At 43.8% G+C, this 22,464-nt stretch overlaps 1 protein-coding gene across 6 annotated transcripts in view; it reads left to right on the top strand.

Annotated features, from left to right (window-relative positions):
• LOC139232480 (zinc finger protein 436-like) overlaps positions 1–18,257 on the top strand; it is a 111,291-nt gene extending 93,034 nt beyond the window's left edge. For 5 of the 6 annotated variants that reach the window (XM_070862742.1, XM_070862745.1, XM_070862747.1 and 2 more), the window contains 4 exons: positions 592–765; positions 2,737–2,826; positions 7,826–7,918; positions 17,965–18,255. In XM_070862742.1, the coding sequence (XP_070718843.1) occupies positions 592–765; positions 2,737–2,826; positions 7,826–7,899 (338 nt within the window). In that variant the 3' untranslated portion in view covers positions 7,900–7,918; positions 17,965–18,255. Of the gene's footprint in view, positions 1–591; positions 766–2,736; positions 2,827–7,825; positions 7,919–17,964 lie in introns of all 6 variants that reach the window. The other variant, XM_070862748.1, reaches the window with a different exon arrangement.
• The last annotated feature ends 4,207 nt before the right edge of the window (positions 18,258–22,464 follow it).

A 22,464-nucleotide genomic window follows, 5' to 3' on the forward strand; every position in this document is an offset into this window, starting at 1 on the left:
CATGCTGCTGTTCTGTACTTAGCAGCTGGAAGGAAAACAGCATTGGGAGGGGCATGCCAATGGGCCAATTCACCTCACGCTCAGGGAGTAGTGCCTAACATGGAGGGGCGTGCCAATGGGCCACCTCACGCTCAGGGCATAGTGCCGAACATGGACGGGTATAACTGAGAGAAGCAGACAGCAAAGTAAAAAATGTAACAACTGCCAAAAACCTGTCTAATTGGCTTGAGAAGCAATCCATAATTTACATGGACCTTACCTACAGTGGCCAATAATATAGTCAAGCTGGTCTCTTTTATTGCGTTAATCTTTTGTGTCTCATATGAAATTGTATTAGAAAGAGTTTTAATAAGTATAATTTTTTATTAAAGTTCTTTTTGTTTGCAACACTTGCATAGCATTCATGAAGACGGCAAATATTATTAGTTTTTTCCAGAGGGAGTGCTGAAATGAGTAGGTGTGTATATATGCAGTAGACTTGTATATAGTAATGTTAGAATCCTTCAGCTTTCTTTACAAGTTTACAACCCAACGTGAATGGACAGCCCGTGATGAAGAATACAACTATGAGAAATTTGTTTTTACTTACAGGAAAAAAGAAACAGTTCTGTCTGTTGTGTGGATCAGGCTTTTTCAGGTCAAAGGACTTGGACATTCACGTCAAATCAGAACATCATCAGGCCTTGAAGTATAAGTGTCCACACTGTGAAAAGGGTTTCAACCGACCCATCGATGCTCAAAAGCACATCATTATTAGGCATACAGGTAGGTTTACGGTGATGTGCCAAGACTTGCTTCTTCAGAATTTAGATTTTCAGTGCGATTGGAATCTGCATGTTCTCCAATCCCTGGGGCTAGAAAATGTTTACAAGATCATAAGAGAATTACAGATAATAAGGTCATTCTGCCCAACTTGGTGCATTCATCCAGAATAACACTGAAATCCCCCATAATATAAACTAGTATAACATAACATTTAATCACTTTTTCTCAGCAAAATTAGAGTGAAGGAGTGCATGATGTACTCAGTTGTGCACACATTTATTTCTGTATACCCTTGGCAGCAGAGGCTCAGCACAGTACCTGCTCCTCGCTGTTTTGTTCAGAGGATAGGAAGCAACATGTATGCTGATTGTAAGGTGTGCTGGAATCCCAGGCCACTGCAGGGAGAGGGGCTTGTACAAATGTAAACGTGCTAGCTACAGTCTTGAAGCGAACATCGATGAAGTGCAAGAGCTTTCGAAGAACCAAGACTCATCCGCCCATCCACATCCCAAAATAAAGTCAACCAAGTTAAAGATTTGAATTGAAATAGCACCTGCATGTTCTCAGGATCTCACAAAATGCTTCACAGCCAATACATTACTTTTGAAGAGTAGTCACTGTTGATACGTCGGCAAGACAGCAGCCAATTTGTGCACAAGGTCTCAAACACAAAACTGAAATGGCCAACAATTTAAGTTATAAGAAGCACTTCAGTATCCCAGGTAAAAAAGCAGCCAGGTACTGGTCAGAAATCAGAGCTCACCATCATAGAATCATAGGATGGTAACAGCATTGAGGGCGGCCATTCGGCCCGTCGAGCCCGTGCCGGCTCTCTGCAACAGCACCTCAGCCAGTCCCACTCCCCTGCCCTTTCCCCGGAGCCCTGCAAACTCTTTCCCTTCAGGTTCTTATCCAATTTCCTTTTAAAAGCCACGCTCGAGTCTGCCTCCACCACCCTTTCAAGCAGTCCATTCCAGTTCATCACTGTGCATAAAACACACTACCAACATATGCCAAAGGGGCAACTTTGCACAGATTCTCACTTTCAGTGAATGTGGGTGGGAAATTTGGGCCTACAATGTTGAAACCTTAACCCCACCCGAGCCAAGAACCGAGCCTTGTAAAATAGCCCCTAAAATCTACTTGACAGCTATTTACAAAGCTGAACATATGGCACGGACAATCCAATCAAAAAGACAACAAAGGAATCACTGCACTGTTATACTATTCAGGTACAGTAATTCCCACAAGCAAGCTGTTAGTGTTTAGAACAGAAAAATCAAGGCAACAATCCAAGCTTCAGAAATTCACAAAGCAGAGTATTCCTGCAAACTTCCTTGTCTTTGTACAAAACACAGGCACTCTGTGTTCTGGAGAAATGGCTGTATGGGTCTCAACAACACTGACTGCTCACCCAGTGTTAGCAGAGGCTTCCAGCAATTGACAGTACCACCCCCGGGTACTGAACTTTGCCATTGCGGACAGCACCTGAAGAAAGCAAGGTACACAAACGCTTCTGATTCATGACTCTGGTAAAGTAAATCTCCAGTCCTTAACAGAGGAAATGCACAGTGCAAGTAGAGTACAAGAGCCAAAACTGGGAAGCAAAGAAGTACATAATAAGTATAAACATTTAAAAAAACATAATGCAAGAGGCAATACTTAGCATTTCTCTTACTCAGGCTGTTTGGGAAGTGTCTCCCCGACTCTATGCAACACACCCGGTGTATCTCAGCTGTTCAGACGGTGCACTACATTAAAACCGTCAAAATATGGATCACTGTCAAAATGCCATCGGACAATTGGTCAGAAGAATGGTGCCACATGTCCTTTACACTTGAGTGTAGCCAGGAAACAGATTTTAAAGATAAGCTGGTCTGCCACCCAAGTGTTCGATTCTGCATACGCGCCAACGTCATGATTCATAGCAACTACTGGAGCATCTTCATGCTGTGCTTCTTTATTTTTCAGATTTGGAGAACTTTATTTGTCGAATTTGTAACACAAGCACAGTGTCAGCCTCAGAACTGCAGAATCATGTCAAAAAATTCCATTCCCCAAGTAAGTAAATTTTGTTTCCCAAGAGTAATAAGTTAATGACTTTTCAAAAAGTAGCATTGTTGATTTGGATAACTTCTAATAGGCTTGTCCATTCATTACTCTGTGTATTTTAAATGTATTTAGTTTTACTTCCACATTTCCCTGAATACAAGTGGCTCACAAGACGAATTTGCCAACAGTCTGCTGTATCCGAGCACAGAATCAGCCTGTACCTGCACTTGCACTTTTCTGACCCGGACTGGACAGGGTCAAGACATTGTGTCCAAAGGCAGACATTTTCCAGGTGATCAGACAGTGACAACAACTTATATTTATATAGCACCTTTAATGTAGTAAAACATCCTAGGGCATTCTACAGGAGTATTATAGGACACAACATTTGACACTGAGCCATACCCACATAGGGAGAAATTAGGCCAGGTGACCAAAAGCTTGTCCAAAGAGGTAGGTTTTAAGGAGCGTCTTAAAGGAGGAAAGAGAGGCGGAGAGGTTTAGGCAGGGAATTCCAGAGTTTAGGACCGAGGCAACAGAAGGCACAGCCACCAATGTTTTTTTATTTATTAGTTCATGGGATCTGGATATCGTATTTATTGCCCAGCCATAATTGCCTTCGAGAAGGTGGTGGTGAGCCGCCTTCTTGAACCGCTGCAGTCCGTGTGGTGAAGGTGCTCCCACAGTGCTGACTTTGTCGTAACGGTTTGGTATAACAGTGTCTCGCTGGGCCATGTCAAAGGGTAGTTAAGAGTCAACCACATTGCTGTGGGTCTGGAGTCACATATAGGCCAGACCGGGTAAGGACGGCAGATTTCCTTCTCAAAAGGGCATTAGTGAACCAGATGGTTTTATATGAGAATCTGGTAGTTTCATGATCACCACTACAGATACTAGCTTTTTAATTCCAGATTTATTTAATTAACTGAATTTAAATTCCCCAGCTGCCGTGGTGGGATTCGAACTCACATCTCCGGATCATTAGTCTCGGCCTCTGGATTACTAATCTAGCAACATAATCACTGAGCGATTATAATCATAGATGCTCAGGAGGGCAGAATTAGAGGAGTGCAGATATCTCGGGGGGATTGTGGGGCCAGAGGAGATTAGAGAGATAGGGAGGGGCGAGGCCATGGAAGGATTTGAAAACTAGGATGAGTATTTTGAAATCGAGGCATTGCTTAACTGGGAGCCAATGTAGGTCAGCGAGCACTGGGGTGATGGCTGAGCGGAACTTGGTGCGAGTTAGGACACGGGCTGCCGTGTTTTGGATGATCTCAAGTTTACATAGTGTAGAATGTGGGAGGCCAGCCAGGAGTGCGATGGAATAAGTAACTTATTTCTGGTCCTCATCTTTAGATACAGAGAACCATCAGGCTACTTATCCCAGAAGGTCCTGTTAATTTGAGGATCAGCTTACTGAAGGTGTCCTGGTTCATATAAACACAATCCATTAGTTATGGGTCTATAAATACACACACACACACACATTATATATATATATATATATATACCAAATCTTCTGCTCTAGTTCAGCAATCTCACTGCTGGAGAAGGGAGTATTTTTCTACGTTACACATCCAAGCAGTGTCAGGAAATAATTTCAGGGCAAGAGAAGCATGGACAGATGCAGAATAATTGTTCCCCTGTTCTCCCATTGTACGTGCTTTTAACTCATCCTCCGAGAGGCACCCACTCCTGCTGCATAGTGACATTTTCGTTCCCATTCCCACATCAACAATTCTTATAACTGGTCTAAGTGGGATTGCCAGCTGAGGGCTACGCTCTTCCAATCTGTGGGTACTTTGATGAGAGTGTCCTACGTTAGGGGGAATGGAGTAATTTTATCTGGGGCCCTTATAGCTAACAGGAATCGAAGAGATGGCTTAGACTCAGATTGCAGAGAGAAGGGTGCTAGCAGTGAACCATTCAAACTGAGCAACGCTTCATGGAATTGTGCATAACCAGCGGCTAGCTCAATTTATCTTCTCATTGATACTCTGGTGCTTTTTCAGTGCAGGTTTTAGTTAATTGATAACCTTTACAATAAATATTGTAAAGAGCTAGGAAAAACTACAAATTAATAACAGATTGAAATACACCAGCCCGTTACTTGTGGAAATCGCCAGTGATGAAAATGATATGCGGTTCTTCCTCCCAAACAAAATGGTTTGCCTTTTCCAGCAAGTGTTTGGGAACGGCCTTGTAGGAACGGCCTTGTAAAAACCTCCTCGTATTGGAAGGGAGGTTTACATTTTTTTATTTTAATTGTTCAACAATAAGAAAGTAAAACATTCTTTTTTCCTGAATTCAATACTTCAAAGTTTTCTTACATCAAGCTAGTCATGTCAGCAGATCTCGAGTCACTTCGACCTCTTCTACATCAGCACAGCTCTCGGTGGTAAGCAGTTGATGGCTTTCTCCTTGGTGACGGTACACTGTGATGCCTAATCCAACTAGAGTTTGTTTCATTGATACTTCTGTCCTGCCAAATTTCTCCTTTGCCTGTCTTCAGATATCAAGCTGCTGCCGAGTCTCTCATCCATAGTGACGACAATTGCATTCATCTTACTATCAATTTTATCCACAATTTCAGCTCGTGTGGGTTGAAAGATTTTTAATATTGCTTATTCCCAGTTTACTTACAGACCATAGGCGTTTTGTGAGCTTTCTCCTCTCCCTATCTCTGTAATCTCCTCCAGCCCCTACACCCCTCCCTATCTCTGTAACCCCCTCCAGCCCCTACATGCTTCCCTATCTCTAAACTCCTCCAGCCCTACACCCATCCCTATCTCTGTAACCGCCTCCAGTTCGTACACCCCTCCCTATCTCTGAAACCCCCGATATCCCTCCCTATCTCTGTGACCTCTTCCAGCCCCTTCACCCCGCCCTATCTCTGTAACCCCCTCCAGCCCCTACACCCTTCCCTATCTCTGCAAACTCCTCCAGCCCCTACACCCCTCCCTATCTCCTTAACCTCCTACACCTCTCCCTATCTCCGTAACGTCCTCCAGCCCCTACACCCTTCCCTATCTCTAACCTCCAGCCCCTACACCCCTCCCCCTATCTCTGTAACCTCCTCCAGCCCTACACCCCTCCCTATCTCTGCAACCTCCTTCAGCCCCTACACCCCTCCCTATCTACGTAACCCCCTCCAGCCCCCTCCCTATCTCTGCAACCTCCTCCAGCCCTACAACTCTCCAAGATATCTGCGCTTCTCCAGTTTTGGCCTCGAGCATCCCTGATTTTAATCGCTCCACCGTTGATAGCCGTGCCTTCAGCCGCCACGACCCTAACTCTGGAATTCCCTCCTTAACCCTCTCCGTCTCGCTATCCTCTTTTAAGACGGTCCTTTAAACCTACTTCTGACCAAACTTTGTCATCTGTCCCAACATCACCTTATGTGGCACAGTATACATTTTGAGAATGCTCGCATGAAGCACTTTGGGGCGTTTTACTACGTTAAAGGCGCTATATAAATACAAGTTATTTTATTTTTCTCCCCATTTCCTTATGGTGATAATGCCTTGCTGGGTGACCATTCCTTTCCCAAGTGACCAGGATTCACGTAGGATTCTTGGTGCTGAATTTCAGAAAATTATCCAATCTTGCATGCATTAGAGACGAGCTCAATTTTATCCTCGTAATTGAAATAACAAACTTTAGGTCTATTTCCAAAATAGGGTCATGTAGTACGTGACATACCTTTAGTCAGAAACCAGATGTAATTAACAAATGTTATATTGAAATTGTGCAAAGCTATTTAAAAAAAATAAAGCCCTCCCAGGTGCGAAGTGGCATGTTAGCTGAATCCATTGCTACACCTCCCTCTTACTGTGAGGTTCCATGACAGCCAGCTCTCTCATAGGAACATAAGAAATAGGAGCAGGAGTAGGCCATTCGGCCCCTCGAGCCTGCTCCACCATTCAATACGATCATGGCCTCAGCTCCACTTCCCCGCCCTTCCCCATAACCCTTCACTTCCTTATCGTTCAAATATCTGTCTGTCTCCACCTTAAATATATGTAATGACCCAGCCCCCACAGCTCCCTGGGGCAGAGAATTCCACAGATTTACAACCCTCTGAGAAGAAATTCCTCCTCATACCTCCTTAGAAGTTTGGTGGCAAGGAGCATTTTCTCATGCTCATTATTTTCTCTATTTAAAAGAAAAAGTGTGCATACACAAACGTTCACTAATCTCAGGCCATTTGACCAACAGACGTGACACAACCTGCTTGTAACTTGGGCAGTAAGCAGGTATTCATATTATCAGAATTCAAGAATTATTCATTAAAAATGCTAAGTTGAGATAAGGAAAATGGTACAAACGCTTACTTTTTCCATTTAAAACTCATGACAACTAATGGTTTTATTTAACATTTTATGCAATAGATTTATAACTTTGGGCAAGTGTTAGCAGTTCTCAGCTCACCAATCAACCCCAACATAGAAAATAGGTGCAGGAGTAGGCCATTTGGCCCTTCGAGTCTGCACCACCATTCAATAAGATCATGGCTGATCATTCCCTCAGTACCCCTTTCCTGCTTTTTCTCCATACCCCTTGATCCCTTTAGCCCTCTTGAATATATCCAATGAACAGGCATCAACCACTCTCTGCGGCAGGGAATTCCACAGCTTAACAACTCTGAGTGAAGAAGTTTCTCCTCATCTCAGTCCTAAAGGAGAAACTTCTTCACTCAAGACAACCGTATCTTCTTTTTGCAGAATTGGCAATTACAGCCATGTAGAATGAATACAGGGCAATGTTTTACATAATAATTCACTCATTAGCTTGTATTTATAGAATTGCTCCCTTTTTAGTTTTCAATTCATTTCTTAACTGGAGAGCTTTATCCCAATTGAGTACCTGGCTCGATCGTTTAGTTCCAGTTTTGGTTCAATCTCGTCAACTTTTGTTTCTCGGGCTAGGTTTTTTTTTTAAAAAAAGGGAAATGTAATAATGGTTTTTCAAAACTAAAAACTTGTTCTTGTCTATTTTTTCGCAGAAGTCCCTTGCACTCAGTGCAGTTCTATATTTGAAAATGAATTGCAATTTAACAGACACGCAAGAAAACATTGAAGTAATTTGATTCATTAATGTAAGTATTCCAAGAACTATGCATTGTCACCTGTTGACCATGTATGGATAGATCACTGGGATTATTTTAAGCATCCATTCAAAAGGACATTTATGTAATGGAGAGCGTTCAGAGAAATGTGACAGGATGATGTCAGAGCTGTTTATTCTTGGAGAAAAGAGGATGAAGGGATATGACACAGATCACTGAAATAAAGGACATAGGGGCCGAAATTGGTCGACATACTGCCCCCTACCGCCCAAAAATGCAATTTTGGTCAAAAAACACCTACATTCCGCCGATATACCGCTCGGTGGAATATTCATCATTGATATACCGCCAAGCGGTATGCACACCGTCCGCCGCGCAGGGCTGCCCGCATACCGCCCAAAATGTCCGATTTCCATTACCTACCACCGACATACCACCGGAGCCGGAAAAGGTGGTTTTACGCGATGGTAAGCGGGCGGGAATGGGCGGAGTGCTTGGAGCCGCCATTTTTTAAATCGGGAACAGTCCGCTAAAGCAGCGCCTCTGTATTTCTGAGGTGGACAGTGACTTTACCATGCGATTTACAGCGCGATTTACAGTGGGAAAGGTATGTTTATTGGTACTGAGTACATTATTAAGATAGAAGGCATTTCAGTTACTTTTTTTCCATCAAAAAATATTGTGGAGATTGAAAAAGAATGGAGCCTGTATTATCCCAGGCTGTGTATTGCTGAATACCTGTCTAATGGAGGATCCAGATGGGAGAAGGTTTATTGAGCAGAATTATCAGGGTAATGGAGGAGGTCACAGACTGATGAGGAGGAGGAGGAGGAGGCGGCCTGACCTACAAAGGATTTTTAGGGAGAAGCGCTCATACTTGGACCTGACCGATTCACAGTGTGTTCGAAGGCTGCACTTCCAAAAAGGGGTGATCAATGAGATTTGCCGGCTCATTAAGGCAGACCCTGCAGCCCAGTATCACCAGCATTACTGCACTCGCTGTGGAGATGAAGGTGACTGCGGCATTTCCTTTTATGTATGCGGCTCTTTTCAGGCATCAGCTGGGGACATATGCTCTGTTTCTCAGCACGCTACTCATCGCTGCATTCGACAGGTAACCGAAGCACTGTATGCACACCGGATGGAATTTATAAACTTCCCAATAACCAGGGAGGCACAGAGTGAGAGGGCTGTGGGATTTGCACGCATTGCCGGCTTCCCCAAGGTGCAGGGTGCTGTTGACTGTACCTATATTGCCCTGCGAGCACCATTACAGGAGGCGGAGGTGTACCGAAACCGTAAGGGATTCCACTTTCTCAACGTGCAACTCGTCTGCAACCACACACAGCATAATGGCAGTGAATGGCAACTTTCCAGGGAGCATCCATGATGCGCACATCTTCCTGAGAGCAGTGTCTGACCTGTTCAAGTCTGAGCCACAAGGTCAAGCTGGATGCTGAGGGTCAAAGGGTATGGCCTCGCCACCTGGCTCTTGACACCCCTGCGGAACCCTCAGATAGAAGTCGAGCAACGATATAATAAGAGCCATGTAGCCACATGTAATATTATCGAAAAGACAATTGGAGTGCTGAAGCAGCACTCGGGAGGCAGGCTGCAATACCACCCTGAGCAGGTTGCTCAGTTCACAGGGGGGTGCTGCATGTTGCATAATTTAGCAATCATGCAGGGACAGGAATTGCCACAGGAGACTGTGGGACCACCTGAGGAGAGAGTGCAGGAGACGGTGGAGGAAAGTGAGGATGAGGAGTATGAGGAGGAGCTTCCAGATGAACCCATGGAACCCCCCCAACACCACAGCGGAGGGCACACGGAGCGTATGCCACTGCAAAATTGTTAAGTCAGCAGCTCATAAATGAACGCTTTGCTTGAATGTGGAGAGCTGTGTTTTGGGACCCTGATGACTGTTACACCAAATGTTTGACACTACAAGAGTGCTTACATTCAATTCAAACGTTTATGTAAAAATCACAAATTTTTAAACTTATAACTATAACTTTGAACAACTGTAACAAATCTTTAACAACTTTAATAACAACTTTAATATACTTTTACAAATCGACCGCCTGGATTAGTATTTTGTGGCCAACATGGTGGGAGATGATGCAGTTCAGCACTGGGCGGTTTTCCTCACTGTTTGTGGCCCAAGAATATATGGCCTCATGAAGAATCTGCTCTCACCTGCACGCCCAATGAACAAAGAATACAAGGATTTGTGTGCTTTGGTACATGACCATCTCAAGCTGAACGAGGGGATCATCACATCACGCTATCGCTTCTACACACGTTTGTGCTGAGGGCCAGGATGTGTCGGGATTCGTTGCCGACCTGCAACGTCTTGCTGAGCCATGTAAGTTCAGAACCGTGTTGGAAGACATGCTGCGAGATTTCTTCGTGATAGGCATCAACCATGATGTGATTCTCCGGAAGTTATTGACTGCAGAGACGCTGGATTTGAGAAAGGCCATCGCGACTGCCCAGGCATGCATGACGAGTGATGATAATTTGGGGCAGATATCATCGAAAAGTCGGAGCTCCACGGCAAGTACTGTAAACAAGATTGTGTCGTCGTCTGGCAGAGCTGCCTATGGCAGGGCCTACTCGACCGCTTACGTGAAACCTATAGCTGCTCAAAGTCCGCCAACTGATACAAATCAGATTTCACCCTGTTGGCGTTGTGGGGGCAATCGTCGGCCTCATCAGTGTCGGTTTAGGCAGTGTATCTGTAACGGCAGTTCCAAAGTGGGGCACCTTCAGAGAATGTGCTCACAACTGAGCAAGCGTGCTGCTGGTCATCACATTGGTGATGACCAGTCTAGTGCTGGCCCGGATGCACAACCCGAGGAGGAAGTGTATGGTCTCTATTCGTTCTTGGGAAAGAGCCAGCCGATAATGGTTAATGTGAAACTGAATGGCGTGCCGGTATCGATGGAGCTGGACACGGGTGCGAGTCAGTCGATAATGAGCCAAAGGTCATTCGACAAGCTGTGGGACACAGGCGGTGAAGCCTAAATTGAGTCCAGTCAATGCCAAGTTACGTACTTACACTAAGGAACTCATACCAGTGATTGGCAGTGCTGTAGTCAAGGTGTCATTCAAGGTGTGGTTCATGATCTTCCGTTCTGGATTGCCCCAGGCAATGGTCAAACGCTGTTCGGCAGGAATTGGCTCGAGAAAATCAAGTGGAATTGGAACAATATCAAAGCGTTGTTTATGTGCTCAAGTGTTGGAGGTTTCCTTCTTTGTTTGAACTGGGCATTGGTAATTTTACTGGAGCCAAGGTGCAGATGCATCTGGATTCTGATGCAAGGCCTGTCTATCACAAAGCTCAGTCTGTTCCTTACATGATGAGGGAGAAGGTTGAAATTGAGCTCGACAGACTCCCAAAGTGAAGGGGTCATATCACCGATCGGGTTTAACGAGTGGGCCAGTCCTATTGTTCCTATGTTGAAGAGTGATGGCACTGTCAGGATTTGTGGAGACTACAAGGTTACGATTAACCGATTTTCGAAACAGGATCAGTATCCATTACTGAGAACTGATGACCTGTTCGCCATGCTAGCTGGTGGTTCACTAAACTGGATCTGATGTTGGTCTATATGACACAGGAGCTTGTCGACACTTTGAAGAAACTTACCTGCATCAACATCCATGAAGGACTGTTTGTCTACAACAGGTGTCCTTTTGGAATTTGTTCGGCTGCAGCCATATTTCAGAGGAATATGGAAAGTCTACTAAAGTCCTTCCCTAGAACTGTCGTGTATCAAGATGACATTCTGGTCACCGGTCGCGACACTGCTGAACATCTGAACAACCTTGAGGAAGTTCTACATCAACTGGACAAAGTGGGACTTAGGCTGAAACATTCAAAGTGTGTCTTCATGACACCTGAAGTTGAATTCCTGAGGAGGAAGATTGCTGCTGATGGCATCAGGCCTACGGATTCGAAAACCGAGACCATCAAAAATGCACCCAGGCCTCAGAACATGACAGAGCTGGATTAATTCCTTGGGCTACTCAACTACTTCGGTAATTTTTTACCCAGATTGAGCACTTTACTAGAGCCACTGCATATGCTGCTCAGAAAAGGCGACAACTGGGTCTGGGTGCATTTCAAGATAGAGCTGTTGAGAAAGCTAAGAATCTGCTCTGTTCAAACAAGCTGCTGGTTCACTATGATCCGTGTAAGCGTCTTGTGTTGGCCTCTGATGCTTCATCATATGGGGTTGCCTGTGTACTCCAACAAGCAAATGAGTCGGGTAAACTACAACTTGTTGCGTATGCTTCGAGAATTTTGTCAAAAGCGGAAGGAGCTTACAGCATGGTAGAAAAAGAAGCTTTGGCCCGTGTGTATGAGGTAAAAAAAAACGTATCAGTACTTGTTTGGTCTTCGCTTTGAACTTGAAACGGATCACAAGCCACTCATTTCATTGTTTTTGGAAAACAAAGGTATTAATACCAATGCATCGTCCCGCATTCAGAAGTGGGCATTGACACTGTCTGCCTATGATTATGTTATTCCTCACAGACCGGGCACTGAGTCGTCTGCCTTTGTCCACACCAGATATGGAGATGCTGCAACCTGCAGATCTACTGTTAGTAATGGAGGCTTTTGAGAGTGAAGGTACCCCCTGTCACTGTTCAACGTTAGGATCTGGACCAGCCACGACCCTATTTTAATTGGTTGTAAAACGTTGTGTCTTCAGTGGCGATTGGTCTGCAATACCTGTGGAAATGTATGATGAGACCAAACCTTACAACCGCTGCAAAGATGAACTGTCCATTCAGTCAGATCGTCTACTGTGGGGAAATCGTGTTGTTATGCCCAAGAAAGGCTGAGAAAAATTTGTACGTGAACTACATAGCACTCATCCTGGCATTGTCATGATGAAACCCGGAATTGACTCTGATCTGGAATCATGTGTGCATCAGTGCAATACTTGCATGCAGCTACGTACCAGCGGAATCTCCGTTGAGTCTTTGGTCGTAGCCATCTAAACCATGGTCGAGGATACACATTGATTTTGTGGGCCCTTTCCTGGGAAAAATGTTTTTTGTTGTGGTGGATGTATATTCAAAGTGGAGAGAGTATTATTGTGTCATCCAGTACATCCACAGCTACCGTTGAGAGCCTTCGTGTCATGTTTGCTACTCACGGTTTGCCTGACATTGTTGTGAGCGACAACGGATCTTGCTTCACAAGTCTGGAGTTTCAAGAGTTCATGAAACTCAATGGTATTAAACGTGAGGTCAGCACCATGCAAACCTGCTTCGAATGGTCAAGCAGAGCGTGCTGTTCAAATGATCAAGCAGAGTATGAAACGTGTAACTCAGGGTTCACTGCAGACTCGCTTGTCATGCATATTGCTTAGTTACAGGACAAGACCCCACATGCTTACCGGGGTCCCCCCTGCTGAACTATTGATAGAAGTCTCAAGACCAAGCTATCTTGATTTGAATGATCGTGTTGAAAACTGACGTCAAAGTCAGCAATGGTGTCCATGATCGTGCTGCTGTGTCATGTGACATCTCGGTCAACGATCCGATTTATGTACTGAACTATGGTCAAGGTCCAAAGTGGATCGCCGGCACTGTTACAGCCAAGGAGGGTAACAGAGTGTTTATTGTCGTGCTCAAGAATGGGCAAACATGCAGGAAACATTTTGACCAGGTTACACTGCGGCACACGGATGAACTGGAACCGAGTGAGGAAGATGCAGTCAGTGACCAACCAACCATTGTTCACTCATCAGAGGACTCTGCTGACATTACTGACTCTTAACCTTCAGTCTCCGACATGGTCATCACCACTCCCATCAGATCGGTTACTCAGGCTCCAGTAACAACGGACTCAGAATGCTCGCCCAGAACTGGAGTTGAACTGAGACGATCAACTCGTGAGCGGAAAGCCCCAAACCGTCTTAATTTGTAAAGAGACTGATACTGAGATTTTGAAGGGGGATGTTGTCATGTATTGATGCTTGGGGTCACTAAACATAGAAAATAGGTGGAGTAGGCCAAATGTAGACACTGGGGGGCGCCACTGTCGGAGGTCATCGGGCTGTACGCGCGTGTGTGCGGGCCCTGGTATAAGTGTGCTGGTACCAGTATGCTGGTACCATGCCTTGCAGACACTTTGGGCGCGAATAAAGTGGACCAGGTTTACACCCGAGTGAGTTTACCGTAACAAGTCTTTTGAGTCATTATATACATAACACTGTCGTTGGGGGTCAGACATTGCAGGCGCAATAAATGGGGCCTCAGGAGAAGCTCGTGATGTGGAAGGCACAACTTCAAGGCTGGAAGATAATGTCAGCTCCCCACCCTCAGGTGCGGTCGACCCGACGACGATGGCACGGGGAGATTCTGTGCCATGTCCCGATCCCGTCGATTGCCACTTGGCTTTGACAACCCGCTCCATCGTGGTGATCAGATGTGACATATCCTCCGACTGTCGTTCTGATAGCGCTGCGATGTTTGCGGCTAGCGTAGTCATGGCCTTGAGCAGCTCTCGACCGATGTCGACGCTGGCCTGTGACAGACACACTCTGTCCCGGTACACACCTACAGCAACCGACCTTTGCTGCACCAACCTCCATCGCTGCGGCAAAGGTGATGCAACACTGGGGGTGCCTTGCTGCACACTGCACGGTCCCACAGAATCAGAGGAGCCGTGGGGGAATCCCCTGAATACAGACTCCATGGTGAAGGATGTTCCAGCTGGCTCATCCTCCTCCATCTCCACCCCCACTCCCTCTGACTCTAGGATCAGCGGCTCTTCCTCATCTCTAGCAGTGGTGGAGTCAGGAGAGGGCTGGGTGACGCCAGAGGTGGAGGCAGTGGGTCTGCCGTCTGTGTCGGTGTGGTCTGAATCGTCCAAGTCTGGAAGCACAAAACAACATTTAAAAAAGCTTGGCATCAGGGGAGGGGGTCAGGGTTCCATGAGGATAACGGTGACTTAGCGCAGTCCGAATATCCACCACTGCTGCAGTACTGCATTACATATCGCAACAGACAATACATATATGCATTGCGTTACATGCCCCCAACATTGCAGTACATCACAAGGCCAACATTACAGTGCAATAAATGGACATTACATCAGGCCAACATTACAGTTACATTCATTCATTGGCAGTCCCTCGGAATCGAGGAAGACTTGCTTCCACTCTTAGAATGAGTCCTTAGGTGGCTGAACAGTCCAATACAAGAACCACAGACCCTGTCACAGGTGGGACAGATAGTCGTTGAGGGAAGGGGTGGGTGGGACAGGTTTGCCGCACGCTCCTTCTGCCTGCGCTTGATTTCTGCATGCTCTCGGCGATGAGACTCGAGGTGTTCAGTTCAGAGTAGAGCACTTGCTTTGGGAGTCTCGTGTCAGGCATGCGAACTATGTGGCCTGCCCAGTGGAGCTGATCGAGTGTGGTCAGTGCTTCAATGCTGGGGATGTTGGCCTGGATGAGGACACTGATGTTGGTGCGCCTGTCCTCCCAGGGGATTTGCAAGATCTTGCGGAGACATTGTTGGTATTTCTACAGCGACTTGGTGTCTACTGTACATGGTCCATGTCTCGGAGCCATACAGGAGGGTCGGTATTACCTGTAGACCATGAGCTTGGTGGGAGATTACATGACATGAGAGGACCGCAACACAGACTGGATTATATTCAACTGCCGATGCTGAGTGGGTCAGCTCCAATGCCGGTGGTGGCACGGTTGCTATTCCCGACCAGGGACACGACACGGATCTCAATGTCCACCAGGGGCTCCTGGTTTGTGGGTCCTTCCCCCTCGTACACTGCTGATTGGCTACTATTGCAGATGTCTTCCTCTGCAGAAAGTGAAGTAAATCAAAGTAAAAATCTTCAATCCATTTAACATCGCAGACACACAGGGTCACATACTAAAAAACATGTTGATCCTCGTCATTGCCTGAAAGCACGAATACATCGCTGTAACCTTAAGATAAATATCATCCGTGTGGCATTGAACCTACATTTACACGGTACACGGCCCATGGGGGGTGCACAAATAAAATCATTATTTACTCTTACAACCCTCACCAAGTCGTTCCACCTCTTACAGCACCTTTCCCCAGTGCGTACCATGGTACTTTGAGGACACAGCCTCCCCGATCTCATCCCATATCCTGTTGTACTCCTTTGGGGGAGGGGGGCTTTCCACGACCACCCTTCGTTAGCTCGGAGTACCTCTCTGTTATTTGCTCGAGAAGGGTAGGTAACTCTGTCTCGTCGAATGCGGGCTCCCTCAACTTCCCGTCCTTCTCGATGTTCCTGCGCCTTGATGTTTTTTTAACATTTCCATAATATTTCTGTTATGATTTTTGCTTTGTAACATGTCTTGTTCTTCAAATGGTAGAATTATTAGTCGCTATGAATATTTTTTAACTCTGCAATGTAACTGCCCGTCGACTAGCTTGCTGCTCCTTCTCACCCTCTCTCCCTCCTCTTCAAGTTACTGCGCATGCGCAGGTGACCCCTGACCCCCAAAATCGCGGGTAAAACGCTTCTATGAAAAAAACGGGGGGGGGGAAACTGCACATGCGCAGTTCAGTGCCGCACTGTCCACCAAAGAAAAAGTCGATCTGGATCAACTACTAGGTTACCTACCGCCCACTGCATACCGCCAAAAACATTGACCAATTTTGTTCTCTTTGGTCTCGTCGGTTTGAAATGACGCACCGTCGGGCACACCTTATGCATCAACCAATTTTGGGCACGTAATTTATGTGGATGGAAACAGCCATTTGAAATAGACTAAGTGCAGAGCTAAAGAACAAAATGCAAAATTAAAAAGCTTCAGTTGCTGGAGATCAATATATGAAACAGACCTTGCAGCAAACAGCAACGGACGCCATGTCAAGCAACTTATGGAAAAAAAGCTGGATACGCACAGAGTTAGGAACAGGATTTAAGATATAGTACATACCGAGATAGACAAAGGCTGCACAGAGTTCAGTGATATTTAAGTTGCTGTTAGGTAGTTGGGGAAAGACATCTGTAGAGGTCACCACCCAAGGTTGAATGAGGATTAATAAATATTCTGGCTCTTTGCTGGATTACGTTAAGCGATTGGGGAAACTTTATGCAGAATATTCTCTTAGGAGATAAGATACATGGTGTAAAGTTTATGGTAGGGTAGGTTGTACTTGGTCTGGAGGAGGAGGAAATATCTTATGCTCTCAGATTCTTACATTGTATAGTTTTTGTACTAATTAACAGGACATCAAACACCCACTGAGATCTCAGCATTCCTCAAATTCCGGCCTCTTGCACATCCCTGATTTTCATCGCTCCACCATTGGCGACAAGCATTCAGCAGCCTCGGCCCTAAGCTCTGGAATCCCTTCCCTAAACCTCTCTGCCATTACCTCTCTTCCCTCCTTTAAGATGCTCTTTAAAACCTACCTCTTTGACCAAGCTTTACTTTCCTTAGTATGGCTCGGCAATGCTCGTGAGGCGCCTTGCGACATTTTACTACGTTAAAGGCACTGTATAAACATAGGTTGTTGTTGAAGTTGCTCGCTTGGTTTTGATTCTGAACACAGAACAGTAATGATTTGTTGTATTGCAAACATGTCATTGAATTACTCGTGGACAAAACTGCACAATATCAGAGACTAGCGGTTATAAAAGTTATTAAAAATTCCCTCCCAAAAATGGTGATTCCCTCATCAAGCAACAAGGAAATATATTTTCCACTGTACTAATTTTAGCAAAAGGTTGCCTAGTTTAGAGAATCAGATTTATACTCGCATCTACCTTATCGTGGATAATATACCCCAATGTCTTTTTAAAAACCGTGCAGAATAGTATTCTACTATACCAACTGGATTATTCAGTTCCTAAAGCTCATGCTGTATATGTCAATATCTGAGTTCTATTATGCAACCATTTCAATAAATCTGTAAGAACATTGGTGATTCTTTTCAATATGTAAGCTCATAAGATATGAACCAGACCAGAATGGAATGATGGGCAGTTATAAAATGCAGTTGTAGAAAGATATTGAATTTTTTTCTGACAATCCGTATTGCAGGGTATGGCAAATGTAGAGGAGAAACAAGTCAAATTTTTCAAAAGTCTGCATCCCTGGATTATGAAGACTATTAACCTTAACGGAGAGAGAGAGACAGCTGAAGACCAGGTCAAAATGCGAAGGATCAGCTTTTGTGATGGTTAGAAACTGCCAGAGAAACATTTATGGAACTTTTTTTTTAAATTGAAAGACATTTTAATGTTTTGACATTTAAAAATAAAGATGCACGTTGTGTAATATTAGCAAAAGGCTGCTTGTTTTCTTGTACCTGGATACTAGTGTTTATACAGCGTAGCGATTTGCAAAACATTTTAAAATATATTTAGCACTACTGCGATTGCTGCGTCCATTTCCATAAAATGGAGTTTCTCGCCGTCATGTTCAGATGTAGAAAATAAATATACTTTTGTTAGTAGTTCCTGAAGTGAAATGAGACGGAAAAACGGAAAACCTGCCTGTTGACTGCGACCTGTGACAGGAGGTCAGCACTCCTGGTATTGCACTGCGCGTGGGTCTGTGTCCAGCCACCTTTATTTTGTTCACATCAATTCAAGCTCTTTTTTAAACTTTCCATTTCCGTGTTTTGGCACACATCTACACCTGAAATGTTAACCTATTCTTTTGTTTTACAGAAGCTGATGGACCTGTTGTGTATTTCTGCCATTTTCTATTTAAAATTTCCAGCAATTGCAAGTTAAAAAAAATATATATATGAAAAATGACATTTTAATGTTTGTACAGGTAGTCCGTTAGTTTCAGGCTTTACTTCAGTAAAAACTAAAAGAACTTGTATTTTACCTTGCATGCCCTCAGGACATCCCAAAGTGTTTCATGAATTACTTTTGAAGTGTAGCCCCTGTTACAATGCATCATCATCATCATAGGCAGTCCCTCGGAATCGAGGAAGCCTTGCTTCCACTCTTAACACGAGTTCTTGGTGGCTGAACAGTCCAATACGAGAGCCACATCTCTGTCACAGGTGGGACAGATAGTCGTTGAGGGAAAGGGTGGGTGGGACTAGTTTGCCGCACGCTCTTTCCGCTGCCTGTGCTTGGTTTCTTGCATGCTTACAATGCAGGGCAGAATCCAGTCACACAGTTGTTTACTTATCTGAAGCCAAGTGTAACCAGTGACAAGTTTAGTGTTAAATTCATTATTACTGTGGCAGGCTTCATTCAGTTCAACAATCAGTGCACAGTGTGCATCGTCCCCTGCACCTTTTATCTCCTTGGGTTGTATAACAATTTGGTTTTCTTTGAACAGTGTGCTAACATCTTGTTAACAGGTTACAATTTTTAAAAAACTATTTCTGTACGAAACAAAGGATTTGTAATGGATTTGAGAAACTCGGAACCACTTTATAAAGTGCTAAGTTGAAAAACTGCATGTTGTTCAAAACTCAAATGTCATTCACCAAACTGGAACGTAGTTCCCAATAAACCAGTTAAACACTATTCCGACAAATCTCTTTGCATTCATGTCATAAAACTGTTCCTTAAAATTAAGCAAAACTAAGGAGGGAGCCAAAGACAAGCAGATTCAATGTGTACAGTTGTGTATGATTATCCACTTGTGTTGCAGCTTGTGCAATCTTCCAATGCATTGGCGCAGCCCCAACTTAATCATCAACTGGATACCAAACACTCAGAACAAACAAAAACTGACAGCGGAAAACTAGATTGGCCAACCAACCCAGACAAAGTCTTGCGGGCTTTATAGTTGTGAAGTGAATTTTCATTTGTAGATTAAACATTTTCCAGTGCCAATTTCAAATCAAACTAAGTGAAAATCTAGCTTCATTAAAAGTAGAATTTTGTTGATCCAAGTTTGGATATACAGTAGCAGGCATGTAAATAAAAAAACATGCTAGCTAAATAAAGTAACATGAACACAGCTGGATTTAGTGACTCGTGGCTTGTAAAGTAACGAATGAATATGCAGACACTTTCATATAAAATGCTCTTGTGTGGAGCTGAAATAGCCCTGATTTGCATTTGATCATATATCCTGGAATAGGACTAGCTCATTTTTCTCCCATTAACTTGGTCAAAACATTTTTTTAAAGTTTTAAATCTCCAGTTTATTGCAGTAGCCAAGAAAGCTTAATGCGACTTTTAGATCAGATTTAGATGTGCAGAAATTCCTAAAATAACCTCAAAGAAAATACCAACTCGCGGTGTGCAATATGTTTGAACAGTAGGTTTACATTTTACAGCCTATGAACAATTGGGGAATAGAGGAAGATTACATTTAATTTGTTGCAAAATGGAGTATGCCTTATGCACAGTAAATGAGATACAACACAGAATGCTACCAACATTAATGTAATGGCAAGTTTGTAGCTTCTGTAGAGCCACTAATGTTTCAAGGGCATCAAGTGCTTTGGCACATAGAACGGTTTTAGACTCTGCACATCTTTATTTCTTTGTGTTTTGTTAAAGAAAAATCGACATCAAAGGAAACTTCACTTAGTCCTCATGATTAATTATACCACAAAACATAGTCCAATTACATTCGAACAATACAACAGGATCCCGATACCAAAGCCCATTGCTGCTGTGCAGCAGAATAATGTGGTGCAAGGCTAGCGAGATAAATAGAGCATGCATTTTTGGAAATGAACAAGTCTGCATACTTTTTCCCTCTAATTCATCAGCAAATAAGGTGCGAGTGACAACAAAAGACCATATGAATTGAAATTAGCAATACAGTTTACAGATACATAGTGGTTGTTGGGCGGGAGGGGGGGGGTGGGAAAGGGATGGTGGAGCAAAACAAGGGTTAATCCATATCACTCTGTTAATGAACCACAATGACAAATAGTTACTGAAACACAAACTGCCATCTTATCAATGATGCAGAGGTGAAGTGCAGAGTGTTGGATGGAACAATCTCCCATGTTCTACGTGGTTGTACACATGGCTGGAGATTAAACGCAATGTTGGAGCATTAAGATGTATGTGCTGTAATACACTAATCATAAATGCACATATATTCAGCAAGATGGACTAGTACCTGTGTTGCTGTAACTGAAGTGATCGCTGCTTTGTGACTGCGCTTAATCGCCATACATATCTGCTGACAAATTACAATACCAGGCTTCATTAATTTATAAACCGCTTGCTGTATCCCATTTAAAGTCAACTGAACAGAATACTTCCAACGCTCTGCAATTCAACAAGAAATCTAGAGATAATGTTCCTCTGAACACTTAGTGCCCAGGTGCAAAGCAGAGGAAAATCACAGGAAAATGAAAGAAAAAGCACATCCCTTAGATCAACAGAATTAAACAGTAATGTTCTAACCACACAAAAGTAGTTTGTTTTTATATAAAAGGGTAAATAGAAAATGGTAAACTACGAAAAAGCTCAATAGCAAACTAAAATCCCAAATTTGTAACAGTTTATTGTAAATAATATTGAACGCAAAATAGCTGACACTTTGAGGCATGATGCGGGTACCATTAAAAGATTATGAGAGATCGCAGTTATGAAGACAGACTTCAGCTGTTGGGGCTTCTTGCACTAGAGTGGAGAAGATTAAGGAGTGATCTAAATTATGAAGCAGTTTGATAGGGTAAATAATGAGAAGACTGTTCCCACTGTTTGGCGAGATGGTGACAAGATGGGCACAAATATAAGACAACCATCGAAAGAATTAAAGGGGTTAGGTTATAAAAATCTTGAGAGGGTGGTCAGATTATGGAATTCTTTGCTGAAAGATTATATAACATCTTGGGACAGAGAATATAATTAAAATAGTCCTAAAAGGAATGTCCATGTTTAACCAACCTTGCTGAATTCTTTGAACAACAGAAAGGGTAGACATGGGCCATGCAATGGATGTAGTATTCACGGACTTTGATAAGATGCCACACAAGGGACTCATGACAAGCTTCATGCCTTGTGGAGTCAGAAGCCAGGTAGCAGAATGGATCGAAGCATGACTACAACAGAAAACAGAGGGTAGGAGTTAAGAGAAGTTTCTTGGACTGGCGGAAAATAGAAGTGTTTTCCAGCAGGGATGTGTGCTGGGATTGTTGTTGTTTACCATATACATACATTATTTGAACTCAGAAATCGGAGGTATGATGTCACAATTTGCAGATGAAAAACTAAACTGTGCGGGATAGCTAACAATGTGGAGGAGTGCTGCACAAAAATACAGGCTTGCAGAGTGAGTGGATAATGGCAAATTAAATTCAATATAGCGTAACGAGAGGTGGTTCATTTTGGTAGGACGATTAAGAATGCAACCTATTCCCTGGATCGAAACAGGTTAGAGGAGCAAAGAGATGTAGGAATACAGATACATAAATCACTAAAAGCCACACAAGTAGGTAAGGCTATAAAGAGTGCAAATAAAATATTGGGGATCATTTCTAGATGAATAGAATAAAAAGCAGGAAGATACTGTTAAATTTATATTGGAACCTTGATTACACCACATTTGGGAGTACTGAGAGAAGTTCTGGTCTGCATACTACAAAAAAGAATATCG

Source organism: Pristiophorus japonicus, chromosome 20 (assembly GCF_044704955.1).
Source record: "Pristiophorus japonicus isolate sPriJap1 chromosome 20, sPriJap1.hap1, whole genome shotgun sequence".
In the NCBI taxonomy this organism is placed as follows: Eukaryota; Metazoa; Chordata; class Chondrichthyes; family Pristiophoridae; genus Pristiophorus; species Pristiophorus japonicus.